Source organism: Oncorhynchus gorbuscha, linkage group LG17 (assembly GCF_021184085.1).
Source record: "Oncorhynchus gorbuscha isolate QuinsamMale2020 ecotype Even-year linkage group LG17, OgorEven_v1.0, whole genome shotgun sequence".
NCBI lineage: Eukaryota > Metazoa > Chordata > Actinopteri > Salmoniformes > Salmonidae > Oncorhynchus > Oncorhynchus gorbuscha.
In genome coordinates, this window is record NC_060189.1 from 54,458,882 (window position 1) to 54,480,946 (window position 22,065).

At 44.3% G+C, this 22,065-nt stretch overlaps 1 protein-coding gene across 3 annotated transcripts in view; it reads left to right on the forward strand.

The window, feature by feature from the left end:
* Positions 1-20,795, forward strand: part of LOC124001732 (neuronal membrane glycoprotein M6-a) — a 98,753-nt gene extending 77,958 nt beyond the window's left edge. For 2 of the 3 annotated variants that reach the window (XM_046308755.1, XM_046308754.1), the window contains exons 2-7: positions 2,132-2,324; positions 13,879-14,035; positions 14,398-14,551; positions 14,966-15,042; positions 15,783-15,848; positions 18,196-20,795. In XM_046308755.1, the coding sequence (XP_046164711.1) occupies positions 2,132-2,324; positions 13,879-14,035; positions 14,398-14,551; positions 14,966-15,042; positions 15,783-15,848; positions 18,196-18,348 (800 nt within the window). In that variant the 3' untranslated portion in view covers positions 18,349-20,795. The other variant, XM_046308756.1, reaches the window with a different exon arrangement.
* The last annotated feature ends 1,270 nt before the right edge of the window (positions 20,796-22,065 follow it).

Consider the following 22,065-nt stretch of genomic DNA (forward strand, 5'->3'; position numbering starts at 1 on the left):
GAAGTCTGGTCCTGTGCTCACGGTAGACTCAATACCACCTGACATCAGCTGACTAACACACACACACACACACACACATACACACACACACGGTTTACGCACATTCTCCAGGCTGTAGCAGTGGTGGTCTCCAGAGCATCCTGTGTGCCCAGAGAGGGGTATAACAGAAATAGACAGGAGTGCTTTCAGGTTATGTCAAGGTGTAGTGTAGGTGTGAGGGTTATTCATTCACATCACAGCTGGGACCCTGCAGTTTAAATGCCTTCCAAGTGTTGTAACTAAAGCAAGTCCAGAGGCACTAATGTACAATAGAGGCAGAACAGAACTGGGATTTGTGCTGTAGTCACCTAGTGCACATTAGTAACACAACAAGGAAAGCCTGAGTGCCAGTCTGTTTGAGCTATCATGCCAACTCCTTTTCATTCACTGTCATGCCAAACAGCAATGTTGTTGGCATTGGCAAGAGCACGAATGGATCTGGGACCAGGCTATGGAAAATAGGAGTTCAATATTGCAATTGGACATTTGCCGATTTGTTTGATAAGCGATATCTGAACCTCGCCTATCCAGTCCAGTTGAAGATAGATGGGAGTGTTACACTCAAGTATCACAAACACGCTTTTCTTCATCGGAGACAGTCAGATAGACACTTCCTGTAGTCTGAGATAATAAAACATACCCCCCCCTCACAGACACAGTATTATCCATTACACTGCATCTCTCCTTCTATCCCTTTCTCACTGCATCTCCCCTTCTATCCCTCTCTCACTGCATCTCTCCTTCTATCCCTCTCTCACTGCATCTCTCCTATCCCTCTCTCACTGCATCTCTCCTTCTATCCCTCTCTCACTGCATCTCCCCTTCTATCCCTCTCTCACTGCATCTCTCCTTTTATCCCTCTCTCACTGCATCTCCCCTTCTATCCTTCTCTCACTGCATCTCCCCTTCTATCCCTCTCTCACTGCATCTCCCCTTCTATCCTTCTCTTACTGCATCTCTCCTTCTATCCCTCTCTCACTGCATCTCTCCTTCTATCCCTCTCTCACTGCATCTCTCCTTCTATCCTTCTCTCACTGCATCTCCCCTTCTATCCTTCTCTTACTGCATCTCTCCTTCTATCCCTCTCTCACTGCATCTCTCCTTCTATCCCTCTCTCACTGCATCTCTCCTTCTATCCTTCTCTCACTGCATCTCCCCTTCTATCCTTCTCTTACTGCATCTCTCCTTCTATCCCTCTCTCACTGCGTTTCTCCTTCTATCCCTCTCTCACTGCATCTCTCCTTCTATCCTTCTCTCACTGTGTCTTCTAGCTATCAGTGTCCTGTTTTGTAGCTCTCTCTCTCTCTCTCTCTCTCTCTCTCTCTCTCTCTCTCTCTCTCTCTCTCTCTCTCTCTCTCTCTCTCTCTCTCTCTCTCTCTCTCTCTCTCTCTCTCTCTCTCTCTCTCTCTCTCTCTCTCTCTCACTCACTCACTCACTCACTCACTCACTCACTCACTCACTCACTCACTCACTCACTCACTCACTCACTCACTCACTCACTCACTCACTCACTCACTCACCATGTTTACGACTAGTCATAAATCCAGCAGGTGCTCTAGCCTGGGTGAAGGGAGGGATTCCATTTGCAGGGCCGCAATCCACAGATCAATACCGTTTGCGCTCTTTGTATTAAACCCATAAATCTGTCCGAGGAGCGATTATGATTGGATGGAGTGACAGTAAACTTCCTTCCCGAGATGGCAACAGACAATGTATTGGCTCTGGGTCAACTGGAGAAATGTGGTTAGAGTGTTTGTTGTTATCGGATGATAGATGGGATATCATTTGATCCCTGTGCGTTTTAAATTAGATGCGGTGGGATTTGGTGTAGTGAAATAGATGTTATAAAATAAAAGGTTGAATGAAAAACGCTGATTTAATGATCTTCTGATTCTGAATCAACGATTCCCTCGCTGTTAAGTGCTTTCATTTCCTTTGGTTCTGGTGTCAAACGTATTTCAATTCCTGTCGAGCCGTGAATAGAGTGAGACATGTACCGTATTTCATGACTAGAGCACCTGTGAATATCTAAGATGTTCTACCGCTGCCTTTAGTCTAAACATTCTCCTCTTCTCTCTCTGTCTCTGTCCAGGATGCTTTGAGTGCTGCGTCAAATGCCTGGGCGTCCTCCCGTATGCCTCTCTCTTCGCCACCATCCTTCTGTACGCCGGGGTGGCGCTGTTCTGCGGCTGCGGGCACGAGGCCCTCTCTGGCACCGTCACCATCCTGCAGAACTACTTCGAGGTGGTCCGAGCTCCCGTGGAAACCCTGGACGTCTTAACCATGTGAGTGTGGGTGTGTTTGCGTGGGAGGGGCGTCACAGTGTTGTTTCCCCCCCCCCTTTTTCAAAATGACTCATGGTCTGGTTAGTCAAAACACCTACATGCAGCCTGGAGATGTGTTGAAACTCCGTGAGGAGAAGTTGCCGTTGCATTTTCACTTCTTCCTACTCCTTGTCTGCTTCGACCCCTGGAGGAACTAGCCTTGTCCTCACAAAAACAAACTTGCCCTATTTTGAAAGCTTCAGTACCTGTAAAGGGAATGGTTCCAATCTCACCTGTGCTTTGACTGGCACGCCTCGTTAACACCTTATCGAGACGCCGTATCCTCGGTCTCCCTAGATAGTAAAATGTTCATGTCCCCCAAGCAGTCCCTGGTGATTGGTACTGGAAGTGAGTCAAAGTTACTTAACGGAACATTTCCTTCTCTTTCTTTCTTCTGAAGTGTTTAACCATTGGCGGTGCACAGCTGTCTTGTAAGTGGAGATTGAGGTCGGCAAATCTCCCTTACACCTACATCATTACTCACTATCTATACGTATACCCAACAAGAGGAGTATTTAAAATGTGATCAAGTGTAACTATCCTTACTCTCCCCTACCTTATCTCAACAGTATAGTGCTGAACTGTTGAAGCGAGGGTGAGTCTCACTACACAGTGACTGAAATGACTGCTTTTAATTCTTTGTTAAGTGTTAGTTTCAGAGTGGGTGGCAAGGAATAAGTTAGCCCTAAATATTTCTAAAACTTAAAGCATTGTATTTGGGACAAATCATCCACTAAACCCTAAACTTCAACTAAATCTTGTAATAGATCATGTGGAAATTGAGCAAGTTGAGGTGACTAAACTGCTTGGATACAACATTAGCAGCTAAGATGAGGAGAAGTCTGTCCATAATAAAGCGCTGCTCTACCTTCTTAACAGCACTATCAACAAGGCAGGTCCTACAGGCCCTAGTTTTGTCGCACCTTGACGACTGTTCAGTCATGTGGTAAGGTGCCACAAAAAAGTACTACATAGAGACATGACTACATGGAACTCTATTCCACATCAGGTAACTGATGCAAGGAGTACAATTAGCTGCCTTGGCAGCAGCTAATGGGAATCCGTAATAAATACAAATATAAATACACACATTTGTGCATTTTTAAGCTTTAATTAAAATCTAAAAATATATTCAGGCTGGCTGTCTGGTGAAGAGAGGTGTATTTATCAGGTGTTTGATCATGAATATGTGTGTGAGTGGGAGGGAGATTTTCCCTGACGCACCACACTGACGGAGATCGATTTTTCCACTCCTGTGTGTGTGTGTGTGTGTGTGTGTGTGTGTGTGTGTGTGTGTGTGTGTGTGTGTGTGTGTGTGTGTGTGTGTGTGTGTGTGTGTGTGTGTGTGTGTGTGTGTGTGTGTGTGTGTGTGTGTGTGTGTGTGTGTGTGTGTGTGTGTGTGTGTGTGTCTACAGTATATTCTACGTCTGCGTGATGTCTTGGCATGGGGCCGTTGGGGGATTGAAGCCCTCTGAAATCACTCTGGGTTGTCCCAGGCGCACCTGCTCACCGGAACTCCGCCTGCCGAGAGGGAGGGAGGGGGTGTGTGCTAGTGACTGCAAGTGTGTGTGTGCTTCTATTAGATGTTGGCAATGGCGGGTGATTGTGACATGAGCAGTAGACCTGGCCTAACTGATGTAACTGGGCTTTCTGTACTGATGAAACTGGGCTTTCTATACTGATGTAAATGGGCTTTCTATAATGATGTAAGTGGGCTTTCTAAACTGATTTAACTGGGCTTTAAATACTGATGTAACTGGGCTTTCTATACTGATGTACCTGGGCTTTCTATATTGATATAACTGGGCTTTCTAAGCTGATGTAACTGGGCTTTCTGAACTGATGTAGCTGGGCTTTCTATATTGATATAACTGGGCTTTCTAGACTGATGTAAATGGACTTTCTATACTGATGTAACTGGGCATTTTATGCTGATGTAACTGGGCGTTGTATACTGATGTAACTGGGCTTTCTATACTGATGTAACTGGGCATTTTATACTGATGTAACTGGGCATTCTATACTGATGTAACTGGGCTTTCTATACTAATGTAACTGGGCTTTCTATACTGATGTAACTGGGCCTTCTATACTAATGTAACTGGGCTTTCTATACTGATGTAACTGGGCTTTCTAGACTGATGTAACTGGGATTTCTAGACTGATGTAACTGGGCTTTCTATACTGATGTAACTGGGCTTTCTATACTGATGTAACTGGGCTTTCTATACTGATGTAACTGGGCTTTCTAGACTGATGTAACTGGGCCTTCTATACTAATGTAACTGGGCTTTCTATACTGATGTAACTGGGCTTCCTATACTGATGTAACTGGGCCTTCTATACTAATGTAACTGGGCTTTCTATACTGATGTAACTGGACTTTCTAGACTGATGTAACTGGGCCTTCTATACTGATGTAACTGGGCTTTCTATACTGATGTAACTGGGCCTTCTATACTAATGTAACTGGGCTTTCTATACTGATGTAACTGGACTTTCTAGACTGATGTAACTGGGCCTTCTATACTAATGTAACTGGGCTTTCTATACTTATGTAACTGGGCATTCTATACTGATGTAACTGGGCTTTCTATACTAATGTAACTGGGCTTTCTATACTGATGTAACTGGGCTTTCTATACTAATGTAACTGGGCTTTCTATACTGATGTAACTGGACTTTCTAGACTGATGTAACTGGGCCTTCTATACTAATGTAACTGGGCTTTCTATACTTATGTAACTGGGCATTCTATACTGATGTAACTGGGCTTTCTATACTAATGTAACTGGGCTTTCTATACTGATGTAACTGGGCTTTCTATACTAATGTAACTGGGCTTTCTATACTGATGTAACTGGGCTTTCTAGACTGATGTAACTGGGATTTCTAGACTGATGTAACTGGGCTTTCTATACTGATGTAACTGGGCTTTCTATACTGATGTAACTGGGCTTTCTATACTGATGTAACTGGGCTTTCTAGACTGATGTAACTGGGCCTTCTATACTAATGTAACTGGGCTTTCTATACTGATGTAACTGGGCCTTCTATACTAATGTAACTGGGCTTTCTATACTGATGTAACTGGACTTTCTAGACTGATGTAACTGGGCCTTCTATACTAATGTAACTGGGCTTTCTATACTTATGTAACTGGGCATTCTATACTGATGTAACTGGGCTTTCTATACTAATGTAACTGGGCTTTCTATACTGATGTAACTGGGCCTTCTATACTAATGTAACTGGGCTTTCTATACTGATGTAACTGGGCTTTCTAGACTGATGTAACTGGGCCTTCTATACTAATGTAACTGGGCTTTCTATACTTATGTAACTGGGCATTCTATACTGATGTAACTGGGCTTTCTATACTAATGTAACTGGGCTTTCTATACTGATGTAACTGGGCTTTCTATACTAATGTAACTGGGCTTTCTAGACTGATGTAACTGGGATTTCTAGACTGATGTAACTGGGCTTTCTATACTGATGTAACTGGGCTTTCTATACTGATGTAACTGGGCTTTCTATACTGATGTAACTGGGCTTTCTAGACTGATGTAACTGGGCCTTCTATACTAATGTAACTGGGCTTTCTATACTGATGTAACTGGGCATTCTATACTGATGTAACTGGGCCTTCTATACTAATGTAACTGGGCTTTCTATACTGATGTAACTGGGCCTTCTATACTAATGTAACTGGGCTTTCTATACTGATGTAACTGGGCTTTCTAGACTGATGTAACTGGGCCTTCTATACTAATGTAACTGGGCTTTCTATACTGATGTAACTGGGCTTTCTATACTGATGTAACTGGGCCTTCTATACTAATGTAACTGGGCTTTCTATACTGATGTAACTGGGCTTTCTATACTGATGTAACTGGGCCTTCTATACTAATGTCACTGGGCTTTCTATACTTTCTACACTGATTTAACTGGTCTTTTTTACTGATGTAACTGGGCTTTCTATACACTTTCGAGGCCACTGATATGTGGTGTGTGCTGTACTAGGTGTGAAATTAACTTCAGATTGAGGGTACTAAAAAAACAAGCTCCTACACCTCTATAAAATGATCTTTATCAGAGGAAAGCGTGTGAAATCTACTCACTGTGTTTGTCTAATCAAATCAAATCAAATCAAATCAAATTTATTTATATAGCCCTTCGTACATCAGCTGATATCTCAAAGTGCTGTACAGAAACCCAGCCTAAAACCCCAAACAGCAAACAATGCAGGTGTAAAAGCACGGTGGCTAGGAAAAACTCCCTAGAAAGGCCAAAACCTAGGAAGAAACCTAGAGAGGAACCGGGCTATGTGGGGTGGCCAGTCCTCTTCTGGCTGTGCCGGGTAGAGATTATAACAGAACATGACCAAGATGTTCAAATGTTCATAAATGACCAGCATGGTCAAATAATAATAAGGCAGAACAGTTGAAACTGGAGCAGCAGCACAGTCAGGTGGACTGGGGACAGCAAGGAGCCATCATGTCAGGTAGTCCTGGGGCACGGTCCTAGGGCTCAGGTCCTCCGAGAGAGAGAAAGAAAGAGAGAATTAGAGAGAGCATATGTGGGGTGGCCAGTCCTCTTCTGGCTGTGCCGGGTGGAGATTATAACAGAACGTGGCCAAGATGTTCAAATGTTCATAAATGACCAGCATGGTTGAATAATAGTAAGGCAGAACAGTTGAAACTGGAGCAGGAGCATGGCCAGGTGGACTGGGGACAGCAAGGAGTCCTCATGTCAGGTAGTCCTGGGACATGGTCCTAGGGCCCAGGCCAGTTGAAACTGGAGCAGCAGCATGGCCAGGTGGACTGGGGACAGCAAGGAGTCATCATGTCAGGTAGTCCTGGGGCATGGTTCTAGGGCTCAGGTCCTCCGAGAGAGAGAAAGAAAGAGAGAAGGAGAGAATTAGAGAACGCACACTTAGATTTACACAGGACACCGAATAGGACAGGAGAAGTACTCCAGATAAACAAACTGACCCTAGCCCCCGACACATAAACTACTGCAGCATAAATACTGGAGGCTGAGACAGGAGGGGTCAGGAGACACTGTGGCCCCATCCGAGGACACCCCCGGACAGGGCCAAACAGGAAGGATGTATGCTTCCGGCGCCGACTGAGATGGCCGCCTCGCTTCGCGTTCCTAGGAAACTATGCAGTTTTTTGTTTTTTTACGTGTTATTTCTTACATTAGTACCCCAGGTCATCTTAGGTTTCATTACATACAGTCGAGAAGAACTACTGAATATAAGATCAGCGTCAACTCACCATCAGTACGACCAAGAATATGTTTTCCGCGACGCGGATCCTGTGTTCTGCCTTACAAACAGGACAACGGAATGGATCGCATGCAGCGACCCAAGGAAACGACTCCGAAAAAGAGGGAAACGCGGCGGTGTTCTGGTCAGACTCCGAAAAAGGGCACATCGCGTACCACTTCCCAGTATTCTTCTTGCCAATGTCCAGTCTCTCGACAACAAGGTTGATGAAATCCGAGCAAGGGTGGCATTCCAGAGGGACATCAGAGACTGCAACGTTCTCTGCTTTACGGAGACATGGCTTACTGGGAAAACGCTATCCAGGGCGGTGCAGCCAACGGGTTTCTCCACGCATCGCGCCGACAGAAACAAACATCTCTCTGGTAAGAAGAGTGGCGGGGCGTATGCCTCATGACTAACGGGACATGGTGTGATGAAGGAAACATACAGGAACTCAGATCCTTCTGTTCACCTGATTTAGAATTCCTCTCAATCAAATGTAGACCGCATTATCTTCCAAGAGAATTCTCTTCGATTATAATCACAGCCGTATATATCCCCCCCCAAGCAGACACATCGATGGCTCTGAACGAACTTTATTTAACTCTTTGCAAACTGGAAAACATTTATCCGGAGGCTGCATTCATTGTAGCTGGGGATTTTAACAAAGCCAATCTGAAAACAAGACTCCCTAAATTTTATCAGCATATCGATTGCGCAACCAGGGGTGGTAAAACCTTGGATCATTGTTACTCTAACTTCCGCGACGCATATAAGGCCCTGCCCCGCCCCCCTTTCGGGAAAGCTGACCACGACTCCATTTTGCTGATCCCTGCCTACAGGCAGAAATTAAAACAAGAGGCTCCCACGCTGAGGTCTGTCCAACGCTGGTCAGACCAAGCTGACTCTACACTCCAAGACTGCTTCCATCACGTGGACTGGGACATGTTTCGTATTGCGTCAGATGGGAATATTGACGAATACGCTGATTCGGTGTGCGAGTTCATTAGAATGTGCGTCGAAGATGTCGTTCCCATAGCAACGATAAAAACATTCCCTAACCAGAAACCGTGGATTGATGGCAGCATTCGCGTGAAACTGAAAGCGCGAACCACTGCTTTTAATCAGGGCAAGGTGTCTGGCAATATGACTGAATACAAACAGTGCAGCTATTCCCTCCGTAAGGCTATTAAACAAGCTAAGCGTCAGTACAGAGACAAAGTGGAATCTCAATTCAATGGCTCAGACACAAGAGGCATGTGGCAGGGTCTACAGTCAATCACGGACTGCAAGATGAAATCCAGCCCAGTCACGGACCAGGATGTCTTGCTCCCAGGCAGACTAAATAACTTTTTTGCCCGCTTTGAGGACAATACAGTGCCACTGACACGGCCTGCAACGGAAACATGCGGTCTCTCCTTCACTGCAGCCGAGGTGAGTAAGACATTTAAACGTGTTAACCCTCGCAAGGCTGCAGGCCCAGACGGCATCCCCAGCCGCGCCCTCAGAGCATGCGCAGACCAGCTGGCTGGTGTGTTTACGGACATATTCAATCAATCCCTATACCAGTCTGCTGTTCCCACATGCTTCAAGAGGGCCACCATTGTTCCTGTTCCCAAGAAAGCTAAGGTAACTGAGCTAAACGACTACCGCCCCGTAGCACTCACTTCCGTCATCATGAAGTGCTTTGAGAGACTAGTCAAGGACCATATCACCTCCACCCTACCTGACACCCTAGACCCACTCCAATTTGCTTACCGCCCAAATAGGTCCACAGACGATGCAATCTCAACCACACTGCACACTGCCCTAACCCACCTGGACAAGAGGAATACCTATGTGAGAATGCTGTTCATCGACTACAGCTCGGCATTCAACACCATAGTACCCTCCAAGCTCGTCATCAAGCTCGAGACCCTGGGTCTCGACCCCGCCCTGTGCAACTGGGTACTGGACTTCCTGACGGGCCGCCCCCAGGTGGTGAGGGTAGGCAACAACATCTCCTCCCCGCTGATCCTCAACACGGGGCCCCACAAGGGTGCGTTCTGAGCCCTCTCCTGTACTCCCTGTTCACCCACGACTGCGTGGCCACGCACGCCTCCAACTCAATCATCAAGTTTGCGGACGACACAACAGTGGTAGGCTTGATTACCAACAACGACGAGACGGCCTACAGGGAGGAGGTGAGGGCCCTCGGAGTGTGGTGTCAGGAAAATAACCTCACACTCAACGTCAACAAAACTAAGGAGATGATTGTGGACTTCAGGAAACAGCAGAGGGAACACCCCTATCCACATCGATGGAACAGTAGTGGAGAGGGTAGCTAGTTTTAAGTTCCTCGGCATACACATCACAGACAAACTGAATTGGTCCACTCACACTGACAGCGTCGTGAAGAAGGCGCAGCAGCGCCTATTCAACCTCAGGAGGCTGAAGAAATTCGGCTTGTCACCAAAAGCACTCACAAACTTCTACAGATGCACAATCGAGAGCATCCTGGCGGGCTGTATCACCGCCTGGTACGGCAACTGCTCCGCCCTCAACCGTAAGGCTCTCCAGAGGGTAGTGAGGACTGCACAACGCATCACCGGGGGCAAACTACCTGCCCTCCAGGACACCTACACCACCCGTTGTTACAGGAAGGCCATAAAGATCATCAAGGACATCAACCACCCGAACCACTGCCTGTTCACCCCGCTATCATCCAGAAGGCGAGGTCAGTACAGGTGCATCAAAGCTGGGACCGAGAGACTGAAAAACAGCTTCTATCTCAAGGCCATCAGACTGTTAAACAGCCACCACTAACACTGAGTGGCTGCTGCCAACACACTGTCATTGACACTGACCCAACTCCAGCCATTTTAATAATGGGAATTGATGGGAAATGATGTAAATATATCACTAGACACTTTAAACAATGCTACCTTATATAATGTTACTTACCCTACATTATTAATCTCATATGCATATGTATATACTGTACTCTACATCATCGACTGCATCCTTATGTAACACATGTATCACTAGCCACTTTAACTATGCCACTTTGTTTACTTTGTCTACACACTCATCTCATATGTATATACTGTACTCAATACCATCTACTGTATGCTGCTCTGTACCATCACTCATTCATATATCCTTATGTACATGTTCCTTATCCCCTTACACTGTGTATAAGACAGTAGTTTTGGAATTGTTAGTTAGATTACTTGTTGGTTATCACTGCATTGTCGGAACTAGAAGCACAAGCATTTCGCTACACTCGCATTAACATCTGCTAACCATGTGTATGTGACAAATAAAATTTGATTTGATTTGATTTGATTTTAACCCCACCCACTTTGCCAAAGCACAGCCCCCACACCACTAGAGGGAAATCTTCAACCACCAACTTACCATCCTGAGACAAGGCCGAGTATAGCCCACAAAGATCTCCGACACGGTACAACCCAAGGGGGGGGAACCCAGACAGGCCGACCACAACAGTGAATCAACCCACCCAGGTGACGCATCCCCCCCCAGGGACGGCACGAGAGAGCCCCAGCAAGCCAGTGACTCAGCCCCCGTAACAGGGTTAGAGGCAGAGAATCCCAGTGGAAAAAGGGGAACCGGCCAGGCAGAGACAGCAAGGGCGGTTCGTTGCTCCAGAGCCTTTCCGTTCACCTTCCCACTCCTGGGCCAGACTACACTCAATCATATGACCCACTGAAGAGATGAGTCTTCAGTAAAGACTTAAAGGTTGAGACCGAGTTTGCGTCTCTGACATGGGTAGGCAGACCGTTCCATAAAAATGGAGCTCTATAGGAGAAAGCCCTGCCTCCAGCTGTTTGCTTAGAAATTCTAGGGACAATTAGGAGCCCTGCGTCTTGTGACCGTAGCGTACGTATAGGTATGTACGGCAGGACCAAATCAGAGAGGTAGGTAGGAGCAAGCCCATGTAATGCTTTGTAGGTTAGCAGTAAAACCTTGAAATCAGCCCTTGCTTTGACAGGAAGCCAGTGTAGAGAGGCTAGCACTGGAGTAATATGATCAAATTTTTTGGTTCTAGTCAGGATTCTAGCAACCGTATTTAGCACTAACTGAAGTTTATTTAGTGCTTTATCCGGGTAGCCGGAAAATAGAGCATTGCAGTAGTCTAACCTAGAAGTGACAAAAGCATGGATTAATTTTTCTGCATCATTTTTGGACAGAAAGTTTCTGATTTTTGCAATGTTACGTAGATGGAAAAAAGCTGTCCTCGAAATGGTCTTGATATGTTCTTCAAAAGAGAGATCAGGGTCCAGAGTAACGCCGAGGTCCTTCACAGTTTTATTTGAGACGACTGTACAACCATTAAGATTAATTGTCAGATTCAACAGAAGATCTCTTTGTTTCTTGGGACCTAGAACAAGCATCTCTGTTTTGTCCGAGTTTAATAGTAGAAAGTTTGCAGCCATCCACTTCCTTATGTCTGAAACACATGCTTCTAGCGAGGGCAATTTTGGTGCTTCACCATGTTTCATTGAAATGTACAGCTGTGTGTCATCCGCATAGCAGTGAAAGTTTACATTATGTTTTCGAATAACATCCCCAAGAGGTAAAATATATAGTGAAAACAATAGTGGTCCTAAAACAGAACCTTGAGGAACACCGAAATGTACAGTTGATTTGTCAGAGGACAAACCATTCACAGAGACAAACTGATATCTTTCCGACAGATAAGACCTAAACCAGGCCAGAACATGTCCGTGTAGACCAATTTGGGTTTCCAATCTCTCCAAAAGAATGTGGTGATCGATGGTATCAAAAGCAGCACTAAGGTCTAGGAGCACGAGGACAGATGCAGAGCCTCGGTCCGATGCCATCAAAATGTCATTTACCACCTTCACAAGTGCCGTCTCAGTGCTATGATGGGGTCTAAAACCAGACTGAAGCATTTCGTATACATTGTTTGTCTTCAGGAAGGCAGTGAGTTGCTGCGCAACAGCCTTCTCTAAAATCTTTGAGAGGAATGGAAGATTCGATATAGGCCGATAGTTTTTTATATTTTCTGGGTCAAGGTTTGGCTTTTTCAAGAGAGGCTTTATTACTGCCACTTTTAGTGAGTTTGGTACACATCCAGTGGATAGAGAGCCGTTTATTATGTTCAACATAGGAGGGCCAAGCACAGGAAGCAGCTCTTTCAGTAGTTTAGTTGGAATAGGGTCCAGTATACAGCTTGAAGGTTTAGAGGCCATGATTATTTTCATCATTGTGTCAAGAGATATAGTACTAAAACACTTGAGCGTCTCTCTTGATCCTAGGTCCTGGCAGAGTTGTGCAGACTCAGGACAACTGAGGTTGTCCTGAAATCTCTTCCTAACCTGCAGGGATGGAGCTAACCCTAACTTTCCTACCCAGGTTCTTTCTGGGACATTAGAGCTTTTTACATAACCGGACAGAATTAAACACATAGTCATTAGGTAAATGAGAGCTAATCCACTAGTCCAAGCAAGGAAAAAATGCAGAATGACTGTGGAAGCAAACTGACTTGCAGTATACAGTCAGAATACTGTCTGTTACTGCTGGAAGTGATGTAATTTGTAGTCCTGTAAGGGTTTTCTTCTGGTGAAAGAGAGGCGGACCAAAATGCAGCGTGGTGGTTATTCATGTTTTTAATAAAGACGACTATACATGAACAGACTATACAAAACAAGAAAAGTGAAAACCTAAACAGTCCTATCTGGTGCAAACACAGAGACAGGAACAATCACCCACAAAACCCAACACAAAACAGGCTACCTAAATATGGTTCCCAATCAGAGACAATGACTAACACCTGCCTCTGATTGAGAACCATATCAGGACAAACATAGGAATAGACAAACCAGACACACAACATAGAATGCCCACCCAGCTCACGTCCTGACCAACACTAAAACAAGGGAAACACATACGAACGATGGACAGAACGTGACAAGTCCAATGCACTTGGACTACAAATGGGGCTGCTGGGCCTAAAATAAACTGTAATAGTGAAGTACTGTACTAAATGGTCTGCACACTCAATGCACACATGTATTGTTTAGTAATGTTTTCATTCCAAAAATGGATCTTTGTAAGTTCCTGTCATAGAGATCCTATTAAATGAATATTTAATTAGTATTCTAATCCCTAGTTCTATGGTTCCTGGGAATGAAATCGCTAGTCTTGGTGTGCTAGCCACACCAACTGAGTGATCCCATCGCTCTGCTCCTGTCTCTCTGTCTTCCTCCGCAGGATTGACATCTTGAAGTATGTCATCTACGGCGTGGCGGCGGCATTCTTCGTCTACGGCATCCTGCTGATGGTGGAGGGCTTCTTCACCACCGGCGCCATCAGGGACCTGTACGGAGACTTCAAGATCACCGCCTGCGGACGGTGCGTCTCCGCCTGGGTAAGAAACACACTTAAATCAACCCCTATCCTCTGCGCCCTATCCGCCCCCTGTATATCTGAAGGCGTTGGATAGGTATAAGCATTAGGGTAGACAATTAGGACACATCTTTCTGGAGGAAGTACCCGAGAGACGGGATTAGAGATCTGGTGATGGAGAATTTACAGTTTAAGATGTCTCTTCTTTGAATTATGGCCCAATGCTAATGACAGCTGATGAGCCAGTCAGCCTTCTACCGACTCATAACTGTCATCTTCTCTCTCTCTCTCTAATGGGCCCATCCCTCACTTCCTTCTCCTCCTTCCTCCCTTTCTTCTCTTCCCTCTCTTTATTCTCCTCCCTCCCTCCGTTTCTTCCTGCAGTTCATTATGTTGACCTATATCTTCTTCCTGGCCTGGTTGGGTGTGACAGCCTTCACCTCGCTGCCCGTCTTCATGTACTTCAACATCTGGACCATCTGTCAGAACACCACTGTGGTGGAGGGGGCCAACCTCTGCCTGGACCTGCGCCAGTTTGGTAAGGGGCGGGCCCGGGTGGCGCCACCACTGTTGCCATTTACAGTATACGTACACAGTCACTGACACTGGCAGCGGTTAACCAGGGCTTTGGTGGTTCCAGTTGTTTGTTTGTTTGTGTTCTGTCATGAATGTGGGTAAGATGTCTGACAAGACAATGAACTATAGAGCATACTGTACTAAATAGTGTGTCGTTTAGTCTTCTCACTTCACGGACACACAATTCAATCAGTATATTTTACATTTCATTGCAGCTATTTAATGCTCCTGAAGGAGATCTATTTTACAGCCCTTTAACATGAGTGTTTGTTGTAACTCGCCGCAGTAGCTGTTGTTAGGTCTCTGTGGATCGAAGCGCCTGCCAAGCTAAGTCACTTGAAATGTAAATGTGAAATTGAATGTTGTTTTCTCGCAGGCATGGTAACTATCGGGGAGGAGAGGAAGGTGTGCACAGGCTCCGAGAAGTTCTTTAAGATGTGCGAGTCTAATGAGGTAAGGGTGTGTGTGTGTGGCTGGGGAGCGATGAGGGGGGGGGGGGGTTCTGTTGGCTGTGAACTTTAGTGATCGCCGCACCTCAGGAGTTAAATGCTTCAGGGAAGTGTTTCCCGATCCTGGCTCTGGGGACCAAAATGCACTTTTTGTTTTTTGCCCTAACACTCACACACTTGATTCAGCCAATCAACTCATCGTCAAGCCTTTGATTTGAGTTAGGTGTGTCAGTGTTAGGTCCAGAAACACAACACGTGCTCCCCTTTGGTACCCCAGGACTAGGATTGGGAACACTGCTATCGGGTTCCTCTGTCATTTTAAATGGTAATTTGTGTGAGTGAGATGAGGGTAGTGGCGCAACCAAATTTCTCGGGGTTTGAACTTTAACCTCTTGTGGAAAGGGAACAAAAAACATAGCTTGATAAAGATTAGTCTGTCTTTTTGTTGAACCTTTATCCTCCTTTATCCTTTTGTCCTCCGTTTAATTCCCTTTGAAAAGTGAGCTAATGTTGCACTGGGACAAATCTTAATACGTCTTGTCCTATCTCACTCTCAAAGCAACCGCTCTGTGATTTGGTTTTTTAATCTGAACATGACCTGGCAATATTGTAAACACAGACATGACAAGTTGGAACGATGCTTTGTGTCCCATTTTGAATACCAACAAAGCAAGCACCGATGTTGTATATTGTCTTTATTTCCTGGTGACTAATAAAGCTGTGTTGTGTTTGATTGTCTTTCAGCTGGACATGACGTTCCACTTGTTCGTCTGTGCCCTGGCCGGGGCTGGGGCTGCAGTTATCGCCATGGTGAGACAATGACAGCTCCACTTTATGTCTGAGGGTTGTGTGACCTGCCTATTGGTCCTTAAATGTCTGTCGATAGCATCACCACTCTGTTCCCTCCCCTCTGTCTGAACACATAAAGATTGGCAGGCAGGGTAAACCTCAGTGGGAGAGGATTGTCTTGTTGTGTGGACATACCAAAGGTTATACTACAAAGGATTCAAGCGATTGGTAATCGGGAGGAAAAACGGACTGTTTTTTATGCTGCAGACTTTGAAAGAGGTTCTCCCAGTGTTGAGAGCGAGGCAGATCGAGAAAGTGCTAAACAGAGGCAGAGTGATCAAGTGATAGACACAGAGAGAGACAGGCAGAGAGAGACATTGAGAGAGACACAGAGAGAGACACAGAGAGAGAGAGAGAAAGAGAGAGAGACACACACAGAGTAACACATAGCGACAGAGAGAGAGAGGGAGAGAGAGAGAGCTGTTGATTAGAGGGAGGCGTTAACCTAGCGATGGAGAAGCGCAGGGCGCAGTTGCCATGGAAACTGTGGAAGAAGAAAGGAGCTTGTTGAGAGCAGCTAAGTGATGGTGAGGACTGGAGCAACCGTCTTCACTGGAGAAGACTGCTGGGTCTGTAGCCAGGGTGGAAGGATACACATTTAATGAAGGCTGTTATTCGGTATCGAGTTCCTTTTTAAACAAAAACATATGTTCACAGTGAAAATAACAAAAATGTTTTGTCAAAACATCAATGACACTAGTTTCTTATGGTTTGGTTGTCATCAAATAGATATGTCCATAACAGCTTCCTGTTACCACAAAATATAAACAAAGTAATACATTTCCAGTCCTTAGACTGATTAGATGTAATGTTTTAAATCTACAAATAGGACATTGTTGCTGCGTTGTCTAAAGACTATAAAAGACGAGAGAAAATGAAATGGCAATCAATTTGGGCGGGAGCGGCTCTTCGCAACACAAAGTCTGTATCTGTGGCCCAAATGTGTGCTCTTTGTCCACCCGGTGGATGTCTATGGTAATACACAATGGGATGACTCACCAAAGTGTGTTCGTGTTAGTTCTCAACGAGAGCTAAGGTTTAGAAAATGGGTAAGAAATCAATTTGCATAGACAATATTGATGTACTATCTTCTCGTCTAATATTTTCTGTGATAAATTATCTGAGATCATTGTGAGATTGTATGAAGGAAGTACGGTCTGTATCTCCAACTTGGATCTATCTTGGTGAATCTGTTTATTCATGATGAGTTTGAGTCATGTCATTATATAACAAAATAATAGAATAACTTAATTATCCCAAGCTTAGGGAATTCGTTAGGCATGTTAATCTTTACATCATCATTACGACACAATATCACCGATAGATAAATGCCATACAATGGACAACAGGAGTGCAGGTGTTTTTCTTTATTTAATTACCTCATAACTACTTCTTCAGAACCTCTGCAGCAGATGCTCTGGTTGGCTGATCACTGACACCTCACTGCCACCTAATGGAGAAAAGAGTTACTGCAGAAACACATCAGGGTCGGGCGCTCAACGCAGTCGCCACCTGTTTCAGTCCTTCTTCTTCCATTTGGTGCCTAATGAACGCGACCCAGAGTCCAATAACTGCTTCTCTCCTTTTCTCTTCCTCTCTGGTCTGATGAGGAACAGGCGTCAGCTGCCACGGTCCTCATCCGTAACAAAGTCCTCCTGACGTCCCAGAGTCTGGGCAAATACTGCACCCGCTTCTGACGGGGGCCTATCGGTTGGCCCATCATCTTTACCCCTGACCTCAGTGGTCTCAGTGACATCACTGTACGCCGTCAGGAGCTGAGAGGAGCCGACCGCCTCGATATCAACATGGCCGAACTGAACTCTGAACCTCGGAGCTTAGGGGTCGCCCCCAAAGCATCGCCAGCTCTGTCATCGGTCACGTCACATGATTCTGTTGTTATTCACTAAAATATGCTTTGCTGGCACCACTGATTATAATAACCAAGCTCCTCTGGTTGCTATCGATAGGTATGTTGATAACCGAGCTCTCCTGTCACGCCACGTTCACCTGACTAGCACAAATGCTGACGCAGTCGTAACAGACACAGAGCTCACTAAAGAATAAGGTTGATCAACTAATCCATCCCTTAAAGTTTGGTTGGTTTGTTTTGGTTTGAAACCAGTGAAGGCACAGTGCCACTAAACGATCTGCTTTGGGCTTTTGGTTACAGCTTTGTCTAATCATCTAACTAAGTCTGTTTCAGCCTAATTAATGAATCACTAAACTCTGCCCTGAGGTATAGGCTCGGTCGAGGGGTTAACAATCCTCCCACTAACATCCCTGTAACCCATGTGTCCCTCTAATACAGGTCCACTACCTAATGGTACTGTCTGCTAACTGGGCCTACGTGAAGGACGCGTGTCGGATGCAGAAGTACGAGGACATCAAGTCCAAGGAGGAGCAGGAGCTCCACGACATCCACTCCACTCGTTCTAAAGAGCGTCTCAATGCCTACACCTAAAGCACACGACCCCGTCCCATCTCGTCCCCCTATCCTTCCTTCCCTCCCTCCCCAACACACACACACGTCCATGACACACACGCAGCATAACACACACAGAAATCACACAAGCTATTCAATGTCTGGTGTTTATGTTCGTAGGGGGTGGGGGGGTGTCGGTGTTGTGGGTGGTTTCGACTTCACTAAGCTGACAGGTGTGATGAGACAAGTCATTCCTACGGGATACCGTGTGTCTTCTCTGACGAACCCTTCTTTCCTGTATTGAGCTTTCCTTTCTATTTCTCCTCCTCTTTACTCCTCCCTTTCCTGTCCCGTTTCTTCTTCTCATACCCTACCCTTTCTCCTCTTTCTCCTCTTTCTCCTCTTCTACCTCTGCCCCTCTTATTTTTCCCTTTGCATTTTGTATATTGGTAGTAGCACATCTTTTTACAATGTGTCATTGCTTTTTACCATATCTCGAGGTCGAGTGCTTCCTTTTATTTATGTTTGGTTTTAGGAGGGGTCGGGCTGGGGGCTGTTGAGTTTTTAATCGCTTTTTAATTCACATTTCCGCGTAATTGATATTTATACGTTCCTAAACACTCGTCATCCAACGGAGCTCCAATCATACAGAGGTTTTAACATCCATTTTTATTTCAACATATCCACTTAACAAGACCAAAATGTGACCGAAACTTGTATCATTTACAGGTAAATTACAGCATAATAAGCTTCCGAAACAGTAAGCATCGCCGGTATAAAAACTATGTACAGAATCTTTTTTTCAGAAAATTCTTTATTGGTTGGGAGTGCCAGGGATTCTCAAACAAAACAAAGTTCCTTCAAGTGACTTTTTACATATTGCTATAACTGTAGCTTGGCCTGTCAGAAACGTATGCTGGCTTTGTTGAGTAGCCTAGTCATTGAACGTGAAAAACACTGATTTTCTGTCAATAATAATAGTGTTCTGAAGCTGTGAAAAGAAAACAGTTGTTTGAGTGGCAAGTCAGTGGAGTGAGGAAGACGATGATGATATGTCGTATAAGGAGGAAGAAGTAGAGGGAATGACATGACGTAGAAATCCATCTGATAGAATGGGCTTTCAGGGTGTCGCCGTGGGGGAAACTCTGTAGAAAACCACTTTTCTCATTCATCACAGGCCATAAATCACATGCAAAATAACATTTTACAGGTTTCATTTGTACATGATTTAATCTTCAACTTTTTAAATGCAAGTTATCAGAAGAAGAAATACGAGATGTTTTTTTGTCAGTATTCTGCTCTGTATATATATCTACGGTATATAAATATATACATATATGTGAGACACTTCAATTTCAGGTCATTCATTTCATTGGTCAAAGTTTGGTGATATTCTTGTGAACGTCCATTTCAGAGATTCCAGTGAAATAAATATGGTAACAGAATCTAGACAGCAAGCGGATGAACAAGCTTTAGGCCTGAAACGGCCGTATTGCTATACGTGGAAACAGTTGAATATCACATTGAGAGATAACTTAACCGTCTGCAGGGTTGGGTTCAATTCCATTTAAGTCCAGTCAATTCTGGAAATAAACTGAAATTCTTGCAGAATTTACCGATTTGAAAGAAAACTGACCCAAACCCTGACTGTCTGTGAAGCTATACTAAAAAACATGGAATGTCAATAAAACAATTAAAACCATATTACTCTTGAGTATGGACCAAACTCTGTCTTAACTGTTTCTACTACTCTAGTTTTGCAGTACAGCGTTTCATCATTCCGTTGCTAACAAAAAAGAACAACATTTTTTTGGTGCACTTATTCAACCATCGTGAGCTCTTTCTTGGTGTTACGTGCATTTGGATTTGAAGCCTAATCTCTGTACTGTAGTCATGCAACGTTTGGTTATTAACCAATAAAAAAATAACTTGTATTATCTAGGTAAAAAGAACCGTGAATCTAGCTGTTATTTGTGGCATGGTTATGCATTCAGTGGTAATAGTTTTTAAATGATTCAAAAAGTAAAAATATCCTCTCTCTTTATCATTTTCATTTCTCATTTTTACGCTTGGACTGTCTGAGTCAACTGATTTCTTATATGTGCAGTATTGCAATTCCTGCGCGAACAGTATTATGCTACGTAAACAAATAGCCTATTAGGTTGTAGTGAATGATTTTGTTTCCCTTCCTCCTTCAGTTTGTAATATTCATTTTTGAAAGCCCTGTCTTATAAAACAGATACTACTTGTAATGATGTTGCGTATTCACTTCTTCAGCATTAACCTGACAATGCTTTCCGCTTTCTCCTCCCATATTAGTCTTTTGTACTTTCACTAAGAATGCTTTGTAGCAGGCTGTACGATTCTTCATCATCTGTTTTGTACATACATGTGCCAACGGCTTAAACAGTGGAGTTTTTTAAAACTGTAGGAACAAACTTGCTTGCTTTAAATAAAATACACTCGTGTACTTGTTAATAATTAAACCCCCGAGTCCATTTCTTTATTTATGTATTTATGTCAGAACTGTATATGTATATACCTGTATACCCACTGGGCACACGTCATTTCAACGTCTAGTTTTGATTTACATCACTAACGGGAATTCAATATGAACAAAGTGTACCTTGCATAATGAGGATGATATTATAGCTCTTGCAAAGAGCTTTCTGAACCCATTTATGCAATGCAGGTGTGTTTGAAGACTGTCCAAAACACACACATCACCTAAGGTAGTTTCCATCCATCCACACAAATAGAATGGCCTTACTATACCCGACTATACCAGATAGCTTGGCTTGAAGAAGAGTGCCTGATATCATATCACAAACATTCCCCGGCCCTGGGGAACATTATGCATGCTCTCGCTACACTGGCTAACCTTTACCTGTGGCATTTAAATAGCATATTACATTTGTGGATACAGTGTACCAAATGAAAACGTGTTCTGCAAACTCTCACCAACCCCGGTGAACTTCTCCTCCTGAGCAGATCGACTGAAGCCCTTGAGCCAATCAAAGACAGCCAGAGTCTGACCTTAAGGTACTGAAACAAGCCTCGATCAGATAAAGACTAGAGCAGCTTAGATGACATTCACCATGTCACAGAAAGGCTAGACCAAGGGTGCGTCTGAAATGGCACCCTATTCCCTATACAGTGCAGTACTTTTCACTAGGGCTCTAGTCAAAAAATAGTGCACTAGGGAATAGGGTGCCATTTTGGGATCATTGCAGTGTATACCAGAGGATCACATCCTTTGAATCAGACATATGTGACATGTAACGTACATGTGTGTGTCTTATCCCCTCATTTGCACAGATGACTTCAGCACATTTAACAATTTGCCGCATTGGTGGGGATGAAGGTATCCCTTGTTTAGTAGGTCTTAAAGGGGAGTGAAGGTATCCATGTTTAGTAGGTCTTACAGGGGAGTGAATGTATCCATGTTTAATAGGTCTTAAAGGGGAGTGAATGTATCCATGTTTAATAGGTCTTAAAGGGGAGTGAATGTATCCATGTTTAATAGGTCTTAAAGGGGAGTGAAGGTATCCATGTTTAGTAGGTCTTAAAGGGGAGTGAAGGTATCCATGTTTAGTAGGTCTTAAAGGGGAGTGAATGTATCCATGTTTAATAGGTCTTACAGGGGAGTGAATGTATCCATGTTTAATAGGTCTTAAAGGGGAGTGAATGTATCCATGTTTAATAGGTCTTAAAGGGGAGTGAATGTATCCATGTTTAATAGGTCTTAAAGTGGGT